General features: G+C 53.9%; 1 protein-coding gene across 1 annotated transcript in view; it reads right to left on the bottom strand.

Annotated features, from left to right (window-relative positions):
• Positions 1-700: 700 nt before the first annotated feature.
• RBM19 (RNA binding motif protein 19) overlaps positions 701-25,446 on the bottom strand; it is a 58,741-nt gene continuing 33,995 nt past the window's right edge. The window contains exons 22-25 of the mRNA XM_026037817.1: positions 20,719-20,824; positions 15,812-15,932; positions 12,102-12,220; positions 701-1,204 (exon numbers count right to left, since the gene is read on the bottom strand). Coding sequence (XP_025893602.1) covers positions 12,129-12,220; positions 15,812-15,932; positions 20,719-20,824 — 319 coding nt within the window. The 3' untranslated portion in view covers positions 701-1,204; positions 12,102-12,128. The remainder of the gene's footprint in view (positions 1,205-12,101; positions 12,221-15,811; positions 15,933-20,718; positions 20,825-25,446) is intronic.

Genomic DNA, 25,446 nt, shown 5'->3' with positions numbered 1-25,446 from the left:
GGCAGCTGAAACAAAAGCTTTGCTGCCGGCCTGTCCGATTCCTACAGGAAACATCAGCCTGAATCACCGTCCTAGAAACCCTTCCCTGCAGATATCCGAGGCGCTGAAGGGTTCGGCCTCCACCCGAACCAGTGGCACCTCTGTGGCCTCAAAGCTCAAACCACGATCACGCAAGAGGCACAATGCAAACGTGCAGCTTGGAGAGATACGAGAGATAACCATCTTCCAAGGAGGTCTCCTGCCCTGCTCCCACAAACAACCCTAAAGACTGTGAGTGCTGGGATCATATCTCGCTCCTCGGGAAGCAAGGCGGATGGCAGAGCTCGCCATGGCAGTGGAGAGATAGGCAGGTTTTGCAGGGATTTTTTTTTTTCTTTTTAAGGTATGCAGTTCTCAAAAAGGAAAGGAAAAAAAAAAAAAAAGGCCCAGTGTTTGCAGCCAACACGTGTAATCTGTTGCAGTCCTTGTCAGACAAAACAGTTTTGCCGTAAGACAGCGATTCCCAGAGGGGAAAGGGGCGAAGTGAAAATACTTTATCAGCYGCGTACATATGTAAAGCAGTACCCTGGTTGAAAAGCAAAGCCTCTTTCCCTTTGAAAGCAAGGGAGGGAAAGACGGGAGGCAATTGCCTGAGAGCGTGGACAGGGATGACACAGGCACAAAGCCGAACGCAGGAAACCCTGGGCCCTGCTCCGAGAACAGGTTTATCTTCCTATCGGACTGAAATAACTACCTAGCTGTGGTGAACAGAAAATCAAAAATAACTCTACCCAAACCAGAGATTTGACTGATTCTGGAAAGCTCTTAAAATATATTCATGGCTTTTTATGTACACAAACTGTTATTAAATTCAAACATTACGAACAAATTGTGATGGAGTCTTTCAGTTTGACAGGGGACCTTCCATCAAACGTCCGAATTTGGGAGCTCCTACGTAGCAAGTTCTCTGCATTGAAGGAAGTCGGGTCGCTGCCCAGTACCTGCTCCTGGTTGAGGAGGGTTTCCTCCTGCACGATCCGTTCCTGCACGAGGACTCTTCTCCCTGCTCTGGCTTCCAGGTCCATTTGAAGGCTCTGAACACGCAGGGCTGGGCTTGAAGCAGAAACCTGGTCCACGGGGCGGAYGGAGGGATTCAGACAGCAACAAGTGTGTTTACAGCACAACAGCCAGCGGGGCTTTCTCCCCCTGTCCATCAGGAGGCGACCTGAGAAGGAGGAGGAAAAATTAATGACACGTAGCAGGCACCCGTCATCCGCGCCGAGCCACGGACCTGCCACCCAACGCGCTGCTTTCCCCAGGAGACGCGGAGCCGGCGACGGGAACGAGCAGCCACGTCCACGGGTGACGAGCAGCCGACACGCGCCTGCTTCCCGCTGCTGCCCTTGGGAGAAGGCTCCGGATGAGCCGCCGGGATGGGGAGAGGACACGAGAAAGGGAAGGAGAGGAAGAGGAGAAGAAAGGGAGCGCAAAGAGGAGGAGGGGGAGCCAGYGAGAAGCACGCGCGGGTGCCCATCTGGGCGATGCATCACATTGAAATTGTCCCGCATTAAAAATTCACCAGCCAGTGAATTTTCAAGGGATTTGTAGTAATTAGATGACAAAATGCTGGCAAATCTCAGGCTTGCCAAAGATGTTACTCAGGGGTCAAAGACTCGACACTTTTGGCTGGGTAATTTGTAAGTGTCAATCACACTCAGTCATCAGAGAGAAAGGAGAGATCTAAGGGCTGAATCCTAACGAAGTCCAAGGCTGCTGCCTCCCGCCACCCCTCCCGCTACCGCAAACGCCGTCACCGCCGCTYGCGAGCGACGGGAGGCTCCGCGGCTTAAACACGGCGGATTTTTTTTTTCAGGTTTTCCTTCTTCTTCTGCCTCCATTTCTTCGCAATTCTGCCTTCAAAACTTCCCAATTTCAGTTTTTCTGAATCTTCCCGTTCCAGGGTGCTGCCGCTGCCTCGCGGTGCGGTTCTCCGGATGGCAGCGGGTTCGCAGCCCGGTCCTTGTGCCGAGGGCCAGGATTTGGGATCCTTCGGCCCCATGAGCTGCCTCACTGAGAAACAGGTGCCTTTAATCTCTTCCTTGGACTTAAAATCCCTCTTGCAGCGGGGTCCGTGCTGCCGTTTCCATGCTGCTCRGGAGACGGGGTGTTTTATTTTAGGTCACCCAATGCCGGAGAGGCAGGTGCCTCCCCTTTCCTAGCGGCTTATCCGGCTGTCTCATTACACCTGCTAAACCCGCTCCCTGCTCTTGGAAGCTTGACGCCGCAGGGAAGGCATGGAGGGATGCAGGGAGAGCTCTGGCCGCCGGCGCTGCGGCGCGGGAGCTGCTGGGGTGCCCAGCACATCAGTCACAGCCTGGGGACAAACGCCTGCGTGCCCYGAAATGACTTCCCAACACATTTAAATAAGCCAAGGCACGAGGAGGGAAAAAAAAAAGGGGAAAAAAACAGGCTCGCATGCTCCATGCCTCCCAGCATGCTGAATTTTCTAAGTGTCCTCAATCCAGCAGCAGGGTGGGAGGGCAGGAGGAAAATCGCCTTTGGGAAGAGGAGCTGCAGTTTCTTTGGAATCCATTGCAATTCCTTGCTGTAGGACACCGGGACTGTAATATTGGGCAGCTCAGCCGAGCAGCAGCGGCGTGGGGCTCTGCAGCCGTCGCGCTGCCCTATATAAGCGAGCTAAGGGGACTGTAAAAGCGGCCGCAGGTTTCTCCGCAATTTAAAAAGTCATTTAGCAGCTGCAAAGCACTGCCTGACAACAGCCGGGCCTCCGACCGGGATCCCTGCCTTAACCAGTCGCTGGCCGGATTCTCAGTCTATTCTACATGTTTAAATAGCGATAACTGTGGATGGAGGCACCCAGAGATCTGCTTTTGGATGTTTTTTTCCTCTTTGGGTGTCTTAGCCCAACAATCTCTCTGCTTTTGTGTCAGTCCTTCCCTGGACCACGTTTACAGCCCTGCTTGGYCCCCCAAGAGCTGTTCTCCTCCCAGCTGGATGGCAGAGGACACAGATGTGACCGTGGGCATGGGCACAGCAAGTGAAAAAGCCACTTCTGGGCCTTYGGGCATCAGAGCAGGCTCGGACCTGCAGAAGAGCAGCCTCTCCTGCCTCCTTGCTTTATTTTCAAATACTGCACCCCTTGGAAGAACCTCAGACCCTGAACCAACGAGGCATTTTGGGCAAAACTTTCCAAAGGCAGCGGCCACACTCGGAATCCTAGCGCACAATTGGATTCCAGGTATTTCAGTTGCCCGTGGAAACAGTCCTCAAGGGTGTCCACGTGTTTTTAAATGTGTTTTTTCTGGCCCAAATACCCAAGGTGTGTGARCATCATCCCTGCCTCTGGTGGGGCTGAGGCCAGTGGGGCAGCGGAGACCCCAGGGCCTCAGCAGCCTCAATTTTGGAAACCCACCTCCAATGCAGACCTTGGASACAGCAAGAAGAAGGGAATAAACCGACCTCCGAGTCCCCTGGGCTTTGCACGGGGCAGATTCCAGCAGCAGGGTGGGAGGGAATGCTGGATGCTGGGAAGGCAGCTCAGCCTGTGCCACAGCGCCTTTTAAGAGCACATGAGAGGAACATTTGTTGGGAACAAGCAGCTGATCTGCCGTAGGGAAGGACTAGGTGACCTCCCGAGCTCCCTTCCGCTGCGGCTCCGGAGGGTGGAAGACGCTGGGGAGAAGCTCCCGCTTTCCCGTTAGCACCGGCAGCCGCTCAGCGGTGCCCATGGGGCAGCATTAGAGCCTGTTGCTGGCAGATGAAGACTGATAACCCACCTCATTCCACCTGAACAGAGCTCCCAACGTTATCTTGCTCTCTCCTGCAGGAGAAAATTAACCACCAAGCAATGTAAAATCTAATTTTTAGTTGGAGGAATATGACAAAAAAAACCCCACACTTGTTTTCTCCTATGTAACCTCTACCAACGTATACGAGGGAGGTTCTTACAGCGTGCGACGGAGCAGGAGCGCTGGTGAGACACATGGGGCAGGCAGCCTGTGGGGCAGTTAGTGCCTGGGGCGGCGGGGAGGACGAGAATCCCCCGTGTGAGGGCTGGGACACGGGTTGGGGTCCCCCGGCTGCTGCTGGGAGCTCCCTGAGCCCACGGCTGCGGGGCAACCACCACCCTGCCCTCCTCCCAGGCCACCTTCCCAGCCTTGGTCCTGCTAAGCCAGTGGGACACCTAAAACCCGAGCACCCACAGCAGCCCCTCCAGAGGTGCTACAGCTCGTGGCACCAAGAGATCTGCACCCGGTCAGGCTCCTACACGAGGCTCTTGCTGGGTGACAGCGGCCACTGGAATCCAATGCAAGGGCAACTCGGGTGCCTGCCTCCCTCCAAGCCCCTCCACTGCCTCCCGTTCCCAGGTCTTGCTGACAGGTTTTTATGCTCTTTCCCTGGCGTTTGGCGCTGGTTTGCATATTTCACTGATTCAGGTCACATCACATACACATATGCCTCAGCCAACGTTTGTTGATATTCTCCCTGCCTCTCCTCCTAGCTCCAGTTTGGGGTGAAAGCCTCCCTTATTAGCCAATTTGGATACCCATTTACTGTGAATTACTGAGCCTGATTATTATTCATGAATGGCTAAGTCTGAAATCTCAAGCCCTGCCATGCGATTTCTCTCCCTCTCCAATGCATATATTTAGGGAAAACAGGAGGCAGCGCATCTCAGGCACACGCAGCCACACTCYAGAGAAGGAAAGCTGTAAAGTGGCTTCTCACCGTCCTATTTTATTTTCCAGCCAGGGTACTCAGACCTGCCACAATCACCATCAGGTGGAACGTGACAGTGCCCGGCAAGACGTTAGTCCCGGTGTAACCCCGGGGTAAGGTCTGGATATGCCGTAACATGAAGCACAAGTTCTTGCTCCTCAAATCCCGAGCAAATCGCCGGGCATCGGAGCACGCTGTCCTTGTGTAGAGTTACAGCCCGGGGCGATSCGAGTTTGCTGCTGTCCCCTTCCATTAAAGGGTCAAGCTACCCGGAGTCACCTTGGCTTTGCTTTAAGCGAGGAGAGCGCCTGAGGACAGCCAGGTACTATGGACCGGCTGATCCACGGTAATTGGTAACGTGTCTGCGTGGCTGATCCCTTAGACACACTCGGAATATTTTAATGCCGGCTGCAGGGAATGCAAAGAAGGGACGTGGCGCCCGGTGGGACAGGTACGAGCGGGATACGGCATCGTCTTCACTGCGTCTCCATGTGGGGAGAGCAAAGGGGGTGCGGAATTGCAACGGGCACAAGGCAGGGAAACTATCCTGAGCTGAAGGAAAGCACCTCAACTGCCAGGGAAAACCAAATCCRCGGCACCCAGCAGGGACCAGGGCTGCAGCAGAGATTTAGGGCGTGCACATGCACAGCTGCCTCCAGCTGCAGGTCTGGGCGATATTTCACAGATGCAGAAATCGAGGCAGCAAGGGGAAGGTCTCCGCACAGAAGCATGCTAGCCAGGCAGCAGCATCCACCTTGGGAATCTTAGGAACATGTCTCCCAATCCACGCTATTGCCAAGGAGCAGCAACCAAAGTGCTTGCATGTCTGGTCTTCTGAAGCCCAGACCCTTCCTAGATTTTTCCTGCCATGTCTTGCACAGGGGGAGGACTTCAGGTTTATACAGACACTGCACTCGGTGCTTCTGCGAGCAGAGCAGCAAAGCTCGTGCAGCTCCAGGGGAGGCGGGAACGGCTGCCAACACCGAAATGCAGGATGAAAGGCTTGAGATAACGCAGCTCCCACACGGAGCCAGCAGCCCGGCTGGGAAGCTGYGAGCACGATGCAGGAACGCGGGCGGATTCCAGCGCTTCCTGCAGCCCTGGCAATGGGCACCTGAAGCGCCCGCTGCATGGAGACACGCGTTGCTGCTTCGGTCTGGGCTTCCTCGAGCTCTCCTCTGCAAGCCAGGTGGGCGTCGGGATAGAAACCCCCTTGTGTGAAGGCAGGGCTGGGCTGGAGGAAGAACAGCTGGAATGTGAGTGATGCTCCAGCCAGCACCAGGGCAGGAGATGGAATCACCTGGATCCGGGCAGGTGAAGGGCTCTGGCAGATCCCAGGCACTGGTTCAAGCCCAAAAACTCAGGAGAAAACCAGCTCGCAGCCCTGGTGCTCCCTGCCTGCCCGTGCACATAGAAGCTCCCACCTCCTCCCATCCAAAGCGCCGCAYAGTCCGGAAAAACACCCCACATCCGTGGGCAAGACTTTTCCAGAGGCGATGAGTCATCTGGAGCAATCAAATAGGGCAGCCTAACACAGCTGACCTGGAGAGAGCAGCGAGCGCCGATGTTCCTCGGAAACGGGTGGCCCTGCACGTGGAGGGACCTGCAGCACCTAGGAAGATCTGGGCACRTTCAATATTCTCCCTGTGTGAGCTTGGTTGCTGTCCCCCTTAAGTAGATAACAGCCCAGAGAGGCCTCCGGCAACAGGCAGCAATAAAGTAAAGCTAGTTTTACATCAAAATCCGTTAACCCTCTAATTCAGTAAAAAGGATGCATTTGAATAATATCCTAATCCAATTCCAAAGGAAGCCCGGAGAGGGGCACGCGGCGGCTGCACAGGGAAGAGGCAGCGGCCGCCACAGCTCCTGCCACCGTCCCTCCTTGCAGGGTCTCCCTCTGCTTGGGGCCATCACAACACGGCAACAATCCTCCTGTTGGGGCGSCAGCTTCCACCCAGGACCTGGGGATCCCGTGGGATCTTGCAGCACATCCCAGGGGTTGCAGGAATGGAGAGAGGAGCAAGTTGCTTTTCAGGGATGCCCTGAGCAGGAACATGAACCGTGGCAGTGAAAATGCCCAKGAAGGCCAAGGGTGGCCTGGCTTGGGCCAGGAATAGAGCAGCCAGCAGGAGCAGGGAGCATCGTCCCCCTGTACTCGGCGCTGGAGAGGCCGCACCTCGAACACGGTGTTTGGTCCTGGGCTCCTCATACAGGGCATTGGGCCCCTAAGAAGGACATTGAGATGCTGGAGGCAAAGGAGCTGGTGCAGGGGCTGGAGCCCAGAGCTTACGAGGAGCGGCGGAGGGAGCTGGGATATTTGGTGTGGAGAAGAGGAGGCTCCGGGGACCCCATCACTCGCTACAACTACCTGGGAGGAGGCTGCAGTGAGGCCGGCCTCGGCCTCTTCCCTGCAATAACTGCCTACAGGACAAGGGGAAGCGGCCTCAAGCRGCACCAGGGGAGGTTCGGGTTGGACATCAGGAGGAATCTGGACATGGAAAGATGGATGAAGACCGGGAACCGGGGAAGCGGCGGTCACCGCTCCTGGCTGTGCCAAAGGAGCGCGGAGATGAGGCGCCCGGGGGCACGGTTTGGCGAGCACAGTGTGCAAGGGCTCGTGGTTGGACWTGATGATCCCGAAGGTCTTTTCCAACCATTATGATTCCATAAAAATCACCCATTTAAGCTCTCTGCTGCGTAGAACACGGACAACTTGGGATGCGGTTGTGCTCGGCTGCAAAAGACCTTCAAGATCATCAAGTCCAACCACCATGTGCCCAAGGCGCAAACATAACAGCGGCAGAGCAGAGAGATGGGTGTCTCAGGTTCTCCACATGCGCTCGCCGCGGTGCCCTTGCTCCTCTATTTTGCTGGTGAAACATTTCCTTCCAACACACCCTGAGAAGCATCTCTTGCTCCTGCAAACGAGGGGAGAACCGGGGAAGYGCAGCGGAATGGGGGCTGAGCTGCATCTCTCCAGCCCTTGCTGAAAGGAGCTTCCATATCGATTTCCCATATCGAGTTTCCATATCGAAAAGGATATTTCCATGTCGAGTTCCATATCAAACTTGATATGGAAATATGGCTCAAAATGTAAAAAAGTATTTTTACGGAAAGTCTTTTTGCTCCTAACCAACATGTGTGGTTTAAGTGCTCAGCTCGAGCAGTACTGCACAGGTTGGGGACCAGCAAGAGGTTATTGCCCACGTTGAACTACGCAGGCAGCTAAAGAGTTTGTGTTATTTTATCATTAGGATCCTTTCAGGCAAAAAAAAAAAAAATTTAAAAAAGAGGGAAAAAAAAGGCAGTGGGGAGCGATGAATTTTGTGAAGACCTACTTAGGCTTTCATCTGAATTCAAATTAATTAGCAGATATGTGCCTGGGCTCAGAAAAATCGTGTCAAACGTGCTGTCGTTTTAGGGGTACAATACGGGGGATTCTTAATATATAACAAAGAAGCAGAGCCTTTGCTTGCCGAGTAGGAATTAACTCAAACCGTCCTCCAGAGCTGTGATCAGCACTTTCATAATTAACGTACATGCACATATCTGTACACACATACACAGCCTCCCCCGTACACATCAAATAGATTTCTTTGATACCACATTGCCTGAAAAATTAACCAATGTCAAACTGCTCAACAAGATAAGTATCATTAAGGGAAGAAGAAAATCTTCATTATGTTTGAAGGTATGGAAAAAAAAAAAAAAAAAAAAGAAATGTTTTCTAGCCTGTTCCAGACAAGGAAATAACATGTTTTAAAACATATCAAAGGGTTAAATTAATTTTCATTAAAATTTAAATTTGAGAAGGCTCCTTCGCTCCTTCCCTCCCTCCTCCCCCTTTGAACGTTTGACTGGCAACCATTTCATATTTCAATCTCGGCAGAACAAATTGAATTAGATGTTGAAACCAAACTCTGCTCTGTTCTCTAAAGCCTACATGCTCTGCTTGCGCTAATCCCTTTCGCCGCCGCCGCACACCTCGGAGAGGCGCAGCAAGAAACCTGCCCYGCCACGGAAGACAATGAGGGGAGGGGAAAAAATACAGGGAAAAAAGAAAGAGGAAAAAAAAAAAAAAAAGAGGAGGAAAAACTACCCCCCAATCCGTAAGGCTTCGCTTACAGGGTCTGTTTGCGACGCATGTGCCTGCAAGGGTCCCTGTCTGGCTCCGGCATCCTCCACTCGCTCCCGTCGTTGCTGCTCCTTCCTTTTCCTGCCGGGATGCTGAGCCAGCCATTGGGGCTGCTCCGGCTCCCTCCAGGCTTTTACTCGGCAGCGTTTTCCCTTGGAATATCTTCCCTTGGGAGGCTCCAGCCCCCTGCCCGGGCCGTGGGCATCCCGCCCTCCGYGCGTGTCCCCATTCCCGCTGGGAAGCCCTGGCGCTCTCGGCGGCACCGCCGGCTGCCCCTGCCGAAGGCAGCAGGGAGCAGCCGGAGAYGGAACGGCGCTTACCAACGTGGAGCAAAAGCAGAGGGGAAAGGAGGCGCCCCCAGCTTCTCATCACCRTTTTTACATCCCATCTGGATGCTGCTCCGTGCCTCAGTTTACCCACCCGCACACTGGGTGTAAATACCCGCCCATGGCAGGGCTGCAAGCTGGATGCTGCCGTGGATTCATTCCCAACACAGGGCCTGTCCCTCGCACCAGCAGCACCGGGACCTGTCCCAGGGGGGTGTTGGGGACCCGGGGGCCATTTGGGTGCAGCAGCAGCAGCTCCTGTGTGATCCGGGGGCTGGTTTGGGAGCCTCGGGTAGGCTTTGGATGAGCCTGGGGTGGCAAGAGGGACACATCCGAAAGCACAGGGTTCTCCAGCATCAGCAACGCCAGCTCTCCATTCCCGCGCCTTTCCTCCGGCTCCCTTCTCGGGAAGGCATTAACAACACACGCATCCGGAGGCATCCTTAAATTAGAGCCCTTCCCAGGGAACAAACGTTATCTCGAGGCCGCGGTGCTTATTCCAGAGGCACGGCGTGAGGCAGACAGTTATTTAACCCAACTCGGATTACTCCTGCGCTCACGTAGCCACCTTCCCCTTTATGAGCGCAGCCCCAGTGCCGGGCATGCATCCGGCGCCGGCGGCAGYGCGGGAAGACAGCCGCATTACCGGCCTCATTGCTGGGCTCCGCGCGCCATTCAGGAGGCCGGCGGTGCCGCGGGCTTAACAAAAGTCCCATAATAAGCAAGGTTGGGAGCATCCCACTGCTCGGCGCGTCGGGCAYCGCCTCGCAACAATAGGCGGATAGCGCCGGGAGGGAAACAGCCTCTCCGGCGGTAATGCGGAGCGCGCGCACGGGCGCACGGCGCGGAGCGGCGGGAGAGCCCCGCGGGTGGCACGGGGGACAGCTCGGATGCCCCCTTCCCAGTGTCCCTTCGGAAGCGCTCGGAGTGGTGGCACATGCAGCAACACGTTCCCGTATCCGCAGCAGATTCACGGGTGGAAATTTTTCCTGAGCTGTTCCCATATGGAACCCAGCTCCTAGTGGCCTTCCCAGAGGCATCCCGGGGCCCAGGCTCTGCTTGGATAAGCTTTAGGAACCTACCTCATTTATGTGGCTATAAACATCGGAGCGAGAACGCGTTTGCTCCTTGTCAGTGCTGAGAAAGCGATAAATCCTGCTGGGGGGAGCAGGGCAATAACTCTCCCTCCAGCAGGCAGGATTTTCCAGCCCGGCCTCCTGCAGCACCTCCCGGCAGGCAGCGGGCACCCCTGCCTCGCCTCCCCTACCCGGGTCCCTGGGCACAGGATGCCAGGTTTCCATCCGTCGGGAAGCACCGGCTATTCTGCCCACCTGYGACACGATGACTGGAAAGGGGAGACCTGGACTACCCCTCTGCCCCCTTCCTTTCCCTTGGGAGGAGGTGGCTAATTAAAAACAACCAAAAAACACCGCAGAAGTTAAGATTCTTCTTCATGACAGGSGTGAGCGCTGAAGCCCTGCAGAGCAGCAGGCTCACGGCCACCAGCTAGGGAAGGACGAGGTCCATGCGGGGTGCAGCCACGGCTCTCCCTTCCTTGCAAGCCTCCCAAACCCACCAGCAAACCCAGGACAGCAGGGAATGTTTTGGGGCGGTGCAGGGGGTTATGAACTGGGGTGCATTTGCCTGTCTACTCTACGAGCTTCCAGCTAACAGCAGTCCGAGGACATCCCAAGGCAGCAATTCCAGCTGGACTACTGCGCTTTAATAGCCACTGATGGGCTAATTTTTCATGAACACGTCTAGCCTTGAAGCCATGCAGGATTTGGTAGGAGGGGTCCCRAGGGGGTGGGAGAGCAGCTAAACTGCACCGTGTTTGATGTCAGCAGAGCTACCTAGGCCTGCTCCTTCTTGCCAATCGACAGCATCTCTGGCTCTCTGGCCTCAAGTGATGCAACCAAGAGAAGAAACAAGCCAAGAAGGAGTGATGAAACCTCTGTGAGGAGACGCCTGGCTGCTACAAACCTACACCAAGAGATGTCTAAGCCTGCACATAGCAGCCTCTGAGCTTGCTGAGCGCTCCGAACACCAATGACACAACTTTTTKGGGGGGGTTGGGGAAGAAAAGCCCTGGTGTGCCCAAAAGCCAAGTGGCCAGGCAGTCCCCATGAGCATCTAAAAGCATCCAAATGGTCCCTTTGCAGGGAGCTGTGGAGATCACTGTGGTGGCCAGGGAAAGGCATTTGTCAAAGCGTCCGTTTTGTGGCAGCAGCTGCAGGTTGGTCTCTAGACAGGCTCTGTTTTTGGCAGCCCATTGGTTCTCCCACAAACACAGCGAGGGACAATTTGGGATGTGACAGCTCTGTGCCTTTCCTGCGGCAAGGAGCAGAGGTTGGGGAGCACGTAGCGACACAAGCAGAACGTGCTTCAGCGTGGAGCCCAAACCACAGGACTGGACAATTCCGAGCCACATGCCCTGAGACTGGGGTAAAAAGCCCACCGGGATGAGAGTGAAGACAGGCAATTGGGTAGGATTCCTGCCCAGGAGTTGCCAGCCTTGGTACCAACAGGTACCAGGACCCCTCATCCCTCTGACCTGCTCAGAGATTTCCCAGGAGCTCTGCTCGGTGAAGAAAATCAGCTCTTTCCAATACAAGGGCCTCAAGTTGTGCAGCAAAGAGAGTCACTCGTGTCTCAAGTGCTACCAAGAAGCTTTCATCACTACCAGCCCTGTACTGACACGCTCACCTCAGTCCTTGGAGGTGACACATTTACACCTTTCTTGGGACATGCACAGCATGGGCATGCAGCCCAAGAGGTTCCTTCCCTTTAGTGACACCCTGTGTTGTCAACCACGGCTCCTCCGGTGTCACATCGTGTTGTCAACCGATGCAGCCCAGGACATTTCTGCATGCAGGGCTGGTTCCTCCACCCACCCCAGAGCACCCACCCCATGTACCCACCTCTCCATGCCCCWGGCTGAAGATCTGCTAGTCGTTCCCATCCTTCATGTCTTCCTCCTCCTCCAGGCGCTCCATGATTTCATCCAAAATCTCTGATCGTTTTCTCTTCTTTGGGGAATCTGCCCAGGCCCAGACGGCAGAAAAGGCAACATGGGAGGAAAGAAAAAAAAACAAAATGGTTAAAAGCCAGACAGATCTCACAGCACACTGCTGGTAAGGACGCCTCTCAGCCCAAAGCCACCAGCAGGTTTTGCAGGAGAAATCCCATCTCTCTGCTTGARGCTATGGAGATGTCCAGGGACATGAAGCACCGGGACAGGATCTGCACCTTTGGGTGAGCATCCGAGCCCTCCACATCGGGGTGGCGAGGGGCAGAGGGGGCGGCACGGCTGGGCCCGCCGCGGCTGCCGGCAGCACACATCAAAAGCCTCATCGGGCTCCTCAAACACACCAACACGGGAGGAAAGGTGTAAAATAAACAAACGGAACAAGCTGTGCATTTTCTTTTCGCATTACAGCTGCTGCGGGAGATAAACAACAAGTAAATGTCACCAAACATCAATACGGACAAAATTAACCTGACAAAAGCTCGCCTCCCCCCTCCGCCGCCTCCCCCAGCTCGCAACTCGCCCGCACTTCTGGAGTTCCCATCTAATGATTTTATTTTTCAATTAATTCCTTGACAGAGTGCCAGGGCCGGCTCCCTCCTCTCCGGTGGTGCCGAGTCCTGTGGTCTCCTACTGAGGAGACTGGGATGGGGAAGCCCCATGGATCCGACCCGGTCCCGTTTGCCCGGTGCCCATCCCKGCTGCTTCCCTGGAAGGGCAGTGGGAGCCGGAGGGGAGGGCCGTGCTGGGGATTACCACGGGATTACAGCGTGGCGGGCGGCGGGGGCCACGCTAATCCCGCGGGGTTTTACTCCCGGGCGACGGCATGTGTTCGCATTAGTTACAGATGCTCTCGCAAAGGAATAAAWGGAAAAAATAAGGAAGAAAATAAGGAAGAAAGGAGAGAATCAGAAATACAAAGGGAGCCGGGATGTCTGGAAGGAAGAGGAGGGTGGCAGCTTCGTTCCCACCGAAATGGAGCAGCCTTGGAAAGCTGCTGGGGACCGGGCAGGGGGAGAAGGACCTTCCCGCAGGACCCCGTCCTTGCAAGCAGAAAAAGCCATTTTTTCCCCTTCCCAAGCCTCCTGCGAGATTCCCCATCTGTCAGTTTAATTCAGTGATCGATGGGAAGGAGGCGGCAAAGCGGCCTGGCACAGCTGGCTTCCCGAGTTAGCCCTGGCGGGACGTCGCCAGCCCCRCTGCCGGCAGCCCAGGGAAATGTTTGCCACGCGCACAGAACACAAGTCAATAGTCATTTAGCCCGATTGGGAGCAAGCACCTTCCCCGCACGGCCTGCGAGCTCCCGGGAGAGAGGGAAGGCAGGAGCCGAGGGCAGCGCCGCGCACTCGGAAACGCTTCCCAAGCACGGCCAGGTCGGGAGCGGAGGCAGCGAGGGGGCTGCACTTGCAACACTCGCCCCCGGTGCTCCTTTCATGCCCTTAGGCAAAAAAAGGGCAGAAAAAAGGCAAAAATCTTTGCAATTTTTGTTTTTCTTTATACCTTTTGGAATATTACTCCTAATCTCGCTATCCACTTTAGCACCAAAATCTCTTCGGCAGGCAGCAAAGCTCTCGGCATCTCTATTACCATGGAGCAGGGAGTTGCACCGTGCTGCCAGGAGCATCAAAGCTCAAGAAATGGAAGTGCTTTTGCATCCTCCTGTCTCCGGATGGAAAGGAAGTACCCTCGGAAGTGAGGGAAGGATTTAATCCTTTACACCCAGTGCCTGGAGACAACAGCGCGAGCCACRGCGCTCTGTGACCGTCACAACGGGCAGCACAGGGCTGTGGTCCTACTTCTCCTCAGAGCATTAGTGAACCCATTTCTGGCACCTTCTGGGGTCCCCACTTTCTCCGGGAACATTGCAAAGATTCAGAACAAGCCTTAGAAGTGACCTGAAAAATACATAAAATGGGAAGGGAGCCTATTCCCTTTTATTGCATCTATTAGGCCTATTGAAAAGATGGCTCAGAAGTGYCTTGATTGCTATGACAAATGCTTGCAAGGAGAAAAGATTTAGGAGATCAGACCTCTCTTTAACCTAACAAATAACAGCGAAGTGAGACCTAAGAGCTGGAAGCCAAATCTATACAAATGGTGTCTAGAAATAAGGTGCATAATTGCACCAGAGACAAGTCAGTAACGGGACTTGAAAGATCCTCTGTCTCTCCCAGCCCAAGACTAGACTTTCAGAAAGTATTTTATTGCAAGGACAAAAATGACTGGCCTGTAATCGCTCTGCTGGGTGAGAGGTTTTGGCCTGTGCTACTCTTAAACACCAGCCTGAATGCTCAAGATGGTTCTCTCAGACCTGGAGATGCTGGGATCTGCTGCGATGGCAGCAAGACCCATCGGATGAGATGAAGCAGGAGGATTTAGTTGCTCGTTCAAGCCCAGCTTGTAATGAAGCCAATGGAAGAAGTCATCTCTTTGGAAGAAGTCATCTCTTTGGACATGGGTGTGAAGAACCCCAAAGCCCTACTGCAAATTTCTCACCCTTTCCATCTTTAGGCTCTTTAGGCTCTCTGACACAGAGAATGTCACCTACTACCCTTGGAAACCCCTGTGCATCAATGCTGCAGACACAGTAAGTCAAGAACTGAATGGAAAAAAGAAAACAGAAGAAAAAAGTAGGTTTTCAGAATTCCTCAATTCCAATGAAATAAAACTTGAAAGAGGTGTGCCCTGAAATCCCCATGATACAAGGAATATATGGAGCTGCTGTTCCATGGGCTCTCCCTGCTCACATCCCACCTGGCCAGGCAGTACTGCGTGCAGTGTAGTGGGATGGCCATGAAGGGATGCGGGAAGAGGAGCATTGATCTCCACCTTAGTTCTCCAGCCCAGGGGATCCCCTGCTACATAAATATTTGCCAGGCGATGCATTTGTACCTGTCGATGGCTGTCAATAGCGGCCTGATGTGCCGTTATCTGTGGAGCTGTCGCTCTCCAGACAGATTCCAATGAGACTCTCTGGATTTCAACCAGCAGTTGAATTCTTTGCCCTTTTTAAACAGGTTTTTACTCCGGGGATGGAGATGGATGCCATCACCTTTCCCATACATCCGCCTTCCATAAGGAACGTCCTTGCTGGGAAGCCAGAGGGTTATCCCAGCACATCACCATCTCCCAAGTGACATCACGCCAGCTCAGGGCTGCGCACCTTGCTGTTCACACCGAACCAGGGGCATCCAGGGTGCCTTCCCTGCACCCATCTCAGCCTGCTCACATCTACAGAGCACCCCAGGGTGCAAACAGAACAAACGCCCTTCAGCAGGTGGGTGGCATCACGAGAGACCCGAGCCCAGGCCGCACACGCACAGCTAAGGCACATTCGGATGCMTAAGGAGCAGACAAAGGAGAAGCCCGGCTGGATTCCTCCTGCTCACTCCACCTGGGGACAGGGCAAAGCCCTCCTGCAGCTCCTCGCACAGTTCTCTCCTCAGGCAGAGGAGATTTCCACTGCAATTAGGTGGAAATTTGGCCGCCAGGCTCCGGCATCTACCTGCCAGCCCCSACGCGCTCCCAGCTGCCGGGGACCGGCAGCGGATGCCAGATGGGACGATGCCAGATGGAGAGGTCGGAAGGATGTGGCTACGTTACCGTGGAAATGTTCCGCCGTTTTCCGTCTCAGGGCCTCCACCGTCTCCTCCGTGTCTGCCCATTCCAAGACCAGCCTCCGGCCGTACAGGTGGGTGCTGTGGCACAGGGCGTTGAAGGCTTTCTGCAAAATTCGGGGGGAAAAAAGGAAGAAAATAAGAAGACTCGTAGGGGAAAACCAAAAATTTCCATGCCTGAATCTAAAAGGCCACCAGAGAACATCCTACGAGGAATATTTTTCCCTGACTGGGTGGGATTCATCTCCCATCRCTATCCAAGACTGGCTCTGGCATCTCCTTTTTTTGCTTCCAGCGGTTTCATGCATTACAGAAATCAGGCTGTATCCTGATTATTAGCTACTGCCTAAGAATGGTTGCATGTCTCTAACCTCTGCTAACCTGGAATCTGTGTTGACTATTGCATTAATTCACATTAATTCTCTGCATTTTTGGCTAACCAAGAGGCGTTCAGAAAACACCAACTGCTCAAGGGGAAACGTCCTCAAGTCTGGAAGTCCTTTTGGGTTCCAAACTTTTGGGTTCCAGCCCTTTTGGTTCCAAACCCTGTCACTACATGTCGAGTCGATCATCGCTCCTGCCTGCGCTGAGGATTTGGCTTGAGAGCCTTTCCAAATTGATGCCAATTTGAAAAAAAAAAACCAAAACCAAAAACATGTTTCTCTGCAAAAAGTCCAAAATTCCAAAGAAAAAGTGCAGGTTTCTCCTTTGGTTGCTTGGTTCTGAGTGGCCGAGGTGGCCCCAGACATTGTCCCCAGTGGCTCTCATGCCCAGATGCTTCCAGAAGGCACAGGAATTTCCAGTGCCTCTCCAGGCTCGTCGACGTGCTGCATTTTCCGGGGGATATTCCCTTCCATGAGGCTGCAGCCTCGCCGGTGCTTCTGCAGCTACAGCTGTTTTTATTTGCTGCTGCTGTTGTTTTAGAGGCCTCTTTTCCCTCGGAATGGTATCCAATTAGCTGAGCAATGTGTTGGCTTAAATAAACACTCAGGGGGAGGCGGCAGGAGGGAGCTGGGACGGCTGTTTGCGTTGGCACAAAGAGCCATTTCCAGAGCCTGGCAAGACTAACTGCAGCTCCCATCGCTGGGTCTCCATTGGTAATTTATACTTTTTAATTCCTCAATGAGGAAGACAAGGGCCGGGGAATGGAATCGGCCAGGGATGAACCAGGAAAGGGAACATTAACCTCGCTTTGCCCCTGCAAAAAAACTAAAGCCCCAAACCAAACCTTCCACATCTGTTGCTTGGAGGAGAATTAGGAATTTTTTCACAGGGAGAAAGGAAAAAAAATCCATGATTTAAGACAATTAATTAACAAAGTGATGACATTGAAAAAGACTTTCCCCTATACCCGTATCACTGGAAATCTTCCGGCAACGGAAGGAAAAGGGGAGGAAAACGGCCACTGCTGCTATTCCAAATAAAAGATTAGGTAGGGRAAACCGTATTTCGAATACATGAGAAACAGGAAGAGAAATGAGCAAAGTCAGACTAATTTCCAAAAAAAAAGTGGGGCTGGGAGGCTACGGAGACCCAGGCAGCTACATCTAAACCAGAGCCAGGAAACGCTGCACACGCGTGCGCAAAATATCCTTCTGGGAGCTGAGCTACTGAACTGGAATGATGTAAAGCAGTGCTTTAAATTGCTGGTGGCTGGAGTCTGCACAGGCTTAGAGCCCCCGCAGATACCTGAGAGGCAAGAGAAAAGCAGCGAGAGGGAGGAGAGAGGCTGGAACAACAGTACAAAAACCATTCTGGAGCTCCAAGAAGGGAATTCCAAAAATTTAAGGGACAGCTGACAAATGTACCTGAACGCTGGGATGYAGGGACAAGCCTGGAGCAGCATCCGCTGTGCTGGGGCTTGGCAAAAGTGAGAGATGAAGAGCCTGGAGGGCCGCCCTCATCTCCCCGGGTGCCTGCCTCACCCCCAAACGCTGTGTTAATTCCGAGGACATTAATAGGCTCTGCCTATAGATTCCCCCTTGCCCTATTAAATGCTCAAGCCAAAGAGCCTCGGGGCTGGAGTCATTAGAGGGACAAGGGGTCAACAACATTAGGAGACTGATAAATTTCCACTCCTCCGAAGAAAGTCACAGCCGAGGATGTTCCCTGCCATGCCAGCTGCACACAAGCCATTTTTTTTTTAATTCCATGCGTGTGTTTTTTAAAGGGTTGCCTGTCTTTCCCGAATGGGCAATTTCTATTTGGAGACCAGATGTATTTTTATATCGACGGGGGAGAACAGTGGAAACTCTGCTTGCAGTTAATAGTTTAAAAATAAAAACAATCCRGCAACAACTCTGCGCTGGGAGCTTCAGGAAACCCGCCACGTAGGTAACGCTTCCCRACCCGGGGCTCATTTGTTATTGCCAATAACAAATACATACAGCAAATCCAAGTGGCCCTTCTTTTCCTCCCAAACTCTACACGTTCCCAAGCAGCGGTCACCTCTCCTTGGACATTTCGAATCCAAGGCTTGAGGAGGGTATGCAAGCCCTTTGGGGGAATATTAGGAAGGCAGGTTTATTAGCCCCACATCTCTGCCCTAGCTTTGGAAAACCTGCACGTGCTTCTGCAGTGGCAACAACTGCCCAGGAATAAAAGAGAAACGTGGAAGGGCAGAGGCTTCAAATGCCCAACAAAGCCACCGTAACTATCCTATTATTAAAACATCGTGTTTTATAAGGCATTTATAAGCTATTTCCCAATTACCACTCTGAGCAAAGCCATCAGTGGCAGTCCGCAGCTATTCAGCTCCGAGGTCTCTGGGTCTGYTCCCCTTCTCTCTCATTTCACTCAGTAATAAACTCTAAGCCAATTATGCCCGTGTTTACAATATTCAGAATCCTATTCATCAATCCTCAGCGCATCCTTTTCCAGACGGCCGACGGAGAGCACTTGGTGTGCCGCTTGCGAGACAATTAAATCCCTCAAAAAGACGATAGGAAAAAAACATTAAAAAGGAAGAAAAGCCGCTTTGCTGCAGGGAAGAAAACCCACCAAGGGATCGGGGACAGGGTGACTCCCTCGCTGCACACTTGCCTCCCACGGGCAGCGCATCCACGGCTCTGCCAACTGCTTCCCGGGCAGGGAATGAAGCCCTTGGAAAGGGGTGGTTGGGGAAAAAGCAACCAGGAAGAGCTCCGAGAAGAGCAGTGGCGACACTGATGTTTGGAGGATGGGGCTTGCTGGGTTTATACCCACCAGGATGCTGCACGGAGCTGCTATGGACCATCCTGCARTACCACATGGGCAAAGAACAAGCCRGACTCGCATAGAAACCTTTCTGCTAAATACTTGCAAGTTTGCTCAGGAAAAGGTCCAGGCTCCAGGAAAAACACGGGGAATGAAGCCTGAAAGAGCAACTCCGATGTGAACCAAAGTTAGAGCAAATTTGAGCAGAGGCTCAAAACGAGCACAAAGCCACAGGCAGAACAGGGCAGGGAACCACCCTTCGAGTTGGYTCCATCCAGCAAAGGCTGCCGAAGGAGCCGGCCCAGGCGGGAAGGACAAACGTGAAGCTGAAGGAACTTTGAGTTAGGATCAATACAGGACTAACAAAGAAACTCTCTGCACTGCGTTATACGGGAGGTCAGACTGGAACGGATGATCTAATAGTCCCTTGTGATCTCCGATCAATGAATCCTGTCTAAAAACATCAACACAGGCTCCGCTCGCTCCCTTCTCCTGCCTCCTTCCCCTCTGCTCACTGTCTTGGAATTTGGAGTMTAAGTCATTGGGGCCACTTGGTCCTTTCCAGCCATCCCTTGGCTGGTCCCCACGGCTGTGACACTTCCAGCTACGGTGCAAATCCCCTAAATCCATCACTGCTCTAGTGCAAAAATGCTTCTGCCGTCGGACAGAGCCACTCCAGGCCCTCTCTCCTGCCTTGAGGCCGACCGTGCCTGGTTCATCCTTCTGGCAAAGGGTAAAAGCAGAATAAGGAGAGGCAACAGTCTCCTTGTGCCTTCTGAAAATATGGAACTTAATCATGTGAAAAACTGAGGAAGGGTAGAACATTTGGAACTGCAGTCTGTCGTGCCTTAAAACACCATGAAATAGCCCAAAGAACATGTGGATTGCAGAAATATCCCAACAGGGCACTGAGAGGCTTTTGAGCTTTTGGTTGAAGCAAACATAGCTTTGACCTGCAGGTTTTGGGAGTTCCTTGGGTCAGTTCTTGGTGCTCAGGAGGGAGTTTCCCYGGGCACAGCTGCCTGTTGTGGACATTTTCTGTATTGCCTTTAAATGGCCTTTCTGGTCCAACCTAGCAGCCACTCCTCACTTCTGCCAAGGTTATTGATCCTCCCTCCTTGGTCCAAGGAAATGACGATCTGTGTTACAGAACTTCAGCCTTGTTGCTCTGTTTAAGGATTGGGCTTTTCTGCCACCCCCTACAGATGTCCCGCTATCGGTGGGACCAAGAACATTYGTTTAGGAGTCCCTGATGCCCAGATATGCCAGAGCCAGCTGTCCCCAATGGCCTCGAGTGACAAAGGCTGGCACGTGGATACGGGTGGACATCATTCTTGTGAGTCCTTTCTCCCAAAAGCAGCAACTTGCAGTCCTCAAAGCAAGGCACAGCAAGGAACCTGGCTCTGCCCCTCTTTTCTTATAGCCACAGATGAGAAGCTGCTTGACCAGACAGAACTGGAGAATGAGCCTAAATTTTAGTTTAGCCTCATGTGACAAATTTGATAATACCCCAACCTTCACAGGCTGCAAATCCAAGTGTAACTAAGACAGAAAGAGCCTTTGGCTACACCGAGGTTTTAGCCTCTCTATAGCTTTGCTGAGGACTAAATGACAGAGCCTCCRATTTTGCTTTCTAGTCCGAGCCCAGCCTGGGAAGGAGCCGGAGGGAGAGGAGGATTCGACAGGTTTAAGTCCCACCTTGGCATCCTGCTTGGTGAGGAAATCCACAAAGCCGAAGCCGCGGTGCGACCCTGTTCCTGCCATCTTCTTGGGCAGCCGGACAGTCTTCAGCTCTCCAAAGGTGCTGTGAACAAGAGAGCAAAAAGCAGGGACATTAGAGACCAGGGAAAGGACCAGCTTGTTAAGCACAAACCTGGGCACTATTACAGATGCTTTCCCGGGAGCCGTGTGTCTAAAGCGCCCACGAACAGATGAAAATTCAGCCTGCATTTCAAGAAGTACAAATCTTAATACAGCAGAAACTGTTTGTTTTAAGTGGTGCACTTCCCCTCTCCTAGGAATCCTGYATAAACCAGGGATCCTGCAGGCTGGGCACACAGCCCCTATTGTAGTCACTGTTAGTGCTAGGCAGGACTGCTCTGGACTAATTAAATGCACCTTTGAAGATGCGCACGGGGCATCGAGGCAGCCCGAGCACCACTCTGCAAGAGGCTCTTTGCAACATTTCAGACTAGTTTTCRCGTGCCACCAACACAAAAAGGCAGGAACAAGGAAATAAACGGGGGTGCCACTGAGCCAGAAGGTGTGCATGGGACTGGCAGCATTGGATGCTGGACATGGTGCAGGGAAAAAGTAGGAATGGCCTCTGGGAAGGACCCTGTCACTTGATATGAAAGCACGTGGCCAGCCCCTCGACCTGGATCTTGTCASTAAAACTGGAAAACAGAAGCAGAGGGAGAGCCAAGCTTGGGAGAGGGCCCACAAGGAGGAGATGCTCTCTCTGCATCCCGGCTCCCGCTTCCTTCTCTCCTCCCCTCCCAGCCATTTATCAAGCCCATATGCACAAACGGCAGGCAATAAATATTTAATGCAGCCAGGGTCTGAGTAGATGCGTTATTTTATTTGAAAATCTGCACACACACGCGCGCATACACAAAAGCAGCCCGGGATGCGCTCCCGAATAAACACAGTAAAGGCCATAAACGCTCTCGTGCAATGATATAAGCTAAATCCTGGGAGTTAACCTGCTGCACTGGCGGCATGACCAGGCATTCATCTGCCCAATTTCCCCGGGCAACGTGGTGTGTAAATGCACCATTATGAAGCCTCGAAATGAATCGGCACGTCTGCCGCGCGGAGCCTTCCTCCCTCTCCTTCCTCCCCTTCGAGCRGCCGCGACGCAAACAAACAAACAGGGGCGAGTGGCGGCACCGGAGCGGCCCGGGATACCGGGATGCGTGGCCATGGGAATGCTGCGGGGCTTCCTGCCGCAGCAGGATCCTCCTGACAGGGGACACRGGAGCTCTGAACGTGGCTTTTTTCCTCCCATTTGCTGCAGCTTTGTAGTATCTTATTTGACAGGTACTGTGAGTTCTCGTCCCAAAGAGATTAACACTGAACTAGAGGAGACGGCRGGGGTGGCCTTGGCTCTGACCTGTCACACCAGGGAAAACAGGGCCCGTGTCACGGCCACTGCCTGCTGAGGAGCAGAGCACATGGACCAAAGGGCTTGTGGCACCACGGGGGATTTATCAGGAAGCACCTGGATCCGGTGGCTACTAAAGAGCCAATTCCCTTTGCCTCAACACCAAGGGCCAGCTCACACCATGGGCAGAGAGGGGCACAAATGGGACATGTCCCCCCGCTGCCTCCGTGGTCCTTCCCTGACCGGGATGTCGCTGTCATGCCCTACACACACAGGGATGTCGCTGTCATGCCCTACACACACAGGGTGCTGCTCAAAGCCCAGTGCCACCCACACCGGGGACGTGCCCCACGGTCACACAGGGAGCACAGCAGCCCCCACGGCCGGACCCAACACACACCAGAACCAAGAAGCCTCTTGTGCTTAAAGGGGATGATGATGGGGATGAAGGCTGGGAGACGGGCACRAGCGGTCCCCACCGGGAGCTCCCGCAGGGATGAGCCGGAGGAAACCACAGCGGAGAGGGAGGGAGAGGAGCCGGAGGGCCAGGACAGACCCTGCCCAGAGCCAGCGCCGACCCCGYCAGGGCCGGGGAGCAAAACTCCCTCCCTCCCACTGCGCTGCTAATTAGAAACCACAACACAGCAATTACCAGCCTCGGAGCTGCGAATGAAGAGGGCAGAGCGGCCCTTTAATGTTCTCCTCCCCGGCGCCCGGCAGAGACTCACACTTATTTTTTTTTTTTTCCAATTATTTCCTTCAGATTTAGGAGGAGGGGGGCTGAGGAAGAGGGAACCCAATTACTTCCCGCGGCGCCAGGCTCCTCTCGCACGGGGAGCTGCTCTGGCTCCTGCGCCGGCCGCATCCGCGCCCACGGCCACAGCACCGGGACGGGGCCGCGGGCACCCCGGGTGTCCGCAGGCGACGGGCGCTTCGTGCACGGGACACGGTGCAGCCCAGCAGCCGGGCAAAGCCACGCAGGGCTCCGGGAGAGCAGGGAGCAGGTTTTGCACAGGTATTGCTCTCTCCAAGGATACAAGAGCCTCCTGGTTGAGGCTTTGCGTCTGGAGCAAAACATTCCAGTTCGGAGATCCAGCGTCACCTGCCCTGGTGCTCAGCGAAGCTCCAGTGCTACGGTGAAGATCTCCGTGCTCGTCTGCACACCAGGATGGGGACAGATGGGCCTAAGCTCACTGGCACCCTGCACTGGCCACATACGATGCAGAGCCCRTCCAGGATGACGGGAGAAGGGCCACGTTAACGGGCGCTGTGCCCACCCTGCAGCTAAGCTRGTTAAACCGCTCCCAGACCCAGCCTGGCATCGATGCAGACAGCTCGGCCCGGGCACAGCGCCTTGGATTTGCACCCACTGGCTTCTCCACATCCTCCGTGGTGCCCTGTGCGCCAGTGCCCACGTTCAGCTACAGCCCAAACGCTGAAAGACCCGGAGGCCACAGGAACGAAGCCTCTTCCTTCTGGAGATACCAGCTTGCTCGCAGCTAGCTCAGTTTAACTTGTCCCAGCCTTGCACCCTCCTTTCGGGTGACTCGTGCCCCTGCCAGACCCGCTGCAGACTGGGTGGTTTGCAGGGYGCAGAGCGCCCGGCTGGGGCACTGCCTCGCCGCGCTCCTGCCTGCGCAGCCTGGGAACGCGGGCTCCGAGTACGGCTCATCCCGGCAATCACAGCCATTTCCCTCCTCGGCGAGGGCTGCTAGCCCGGGAGAGGGAATCAACTCACTGGAAGTGCAGGGAATGCAGGGCTGGGAGGTAGAGCCAGGGAGYGGCGCAGGGGGTCCAGTGGATCCCGCGGATCCTGCTTTCCTGGGGCGGCAGGCCCAGCGCATCCCGCTTTCCCGGGGCAGTGCGCCCGGCGCATCCCGCTCTCCTGGCCTCAGCTTCCYGCGCTCCCTGGGTACCACGGGCGCTTTGCCAGCCTGGCAGGCGAGATCCGTGCTCCAGCCTGAACCTGCCCTCCCYGGCTTGGCACGTTCTCACCCCACCGGCTAAAAAGGACAAAAGCCCCAACCATAACATGGTATCTCCTAAACCACCGCCTAAACCATCTCTCCTAAACCAAATCTTTGTTTCACGCTGATCCCTGTTTACCACGAGAAGGGAGGAAACTTGGAAAGGGAGGAAGGGAGGAAACCCGGACCTGCTCTCCCACCGCACTCCCATTTAATCCCAATTTCTCCCACGACAGACACCTGTACATCAGGCTGGACACTAACTAAGCTGCAAGGTGTCCTCCACCTCCCAAGCACGGGAATCTAGTGCTGCCACCAAACCTACCTGGATCCTTCCTCACCCCAAACTCCTCCAGATCCCAAGTTGCGGATGCTCCCGAGGGAACGTGCCAAACACTTGCTGAGCGAAGACCCCACCAGGYATCTCCTGACTATCACTGTTCCACCTGTTCTGAACCCTCTTCCAAACCAATTTGTCTGAAACGGGAGTGTTTAAACAGCGAGCTCTGGGACATTTTTTTTCTCCCATTAACCAAATGCCTATCATGTGTTTGGTTTTAGAGCGGCATTGCTACGGCTGTTTAGATGTCAATCTAAACAGATTCAGACCATTATTATGATAAAATAATGCAATTCAGRCCATTATTATGATAAAATACTGAAACTGAATCTTTTTTTCCAAGTTTCAAACACAAAATTCCCTTCACTTCCCTTATCACCCTTAGCTACAAACCGATCAGGGCCTGTGGTTGCAAAGCTCCAGAGGCAGGAGCACAACTGACATCTCCAAACGGTGCCAATGGCTGAAGCCATTCCCAAAACTCCCAAATCCCTTCCTGCTGCAGGGTCCTGCAGGGATGGACCTGAGCTGCTCTTCAACCTACACAGTGCATTCAACCGCTTGCAATGACCATCTAAATTCTGTTTTATGCCCCAAACTGCCCCCATATAGGCCCTTCCCTCCCCCAACAAACCACTTCTCCGACAATCTCCGCTTCCGCACTGACTTGCTGATTATAAGAGGGGAGAAAAACCAACGGTCCCTTTTTCTTTCCCCCTTTTCTTCTTTCCTCAGGAATGCAGGACCCCGGGAAATGGTTTTGCCCCTGGGCTGAGCCCTGGCCAGTTCCACCCCCTGCATGAGAGAGTTAATGAAATCCCCAGCGGAAGGGCCCTCCCCGCCTCCCGCTCCAGGACTTCAGCTGACTCCACTCCCGCTAATCCCATTACCAGAAAATAACGTGGATAATTCAAGCTAATGAAATCGTTACAAGAATGTGGACAGCCAGGGGTGGACATTCAGAGCCAATTTAACACTCCTTGGTGTTGTTATCCCCAGCACAGGAAATATCT

This window comes from Nothoprocta perdicaria, unplaced genomic scaffold (assembly GCF_003342845.1).
Source record: "Nothoprocta perdicaria isolate Ctin4 unplaced genomic scaffold, notPer1 scaffold_2, whole genome shotgun sequence".
NCBI classification, from domain to species: domain Eukaryota; kingdom Metazoa; phylum Chordata; class Aves; order Tinamiformes; family Tinamidae; genus Nothoprocta; species Nothoprocta perdicaria.
Note: the sequence above shows the minus strand (reverse complement) of the source record. Positions and strands in the feature narration are given on the sequence as shown.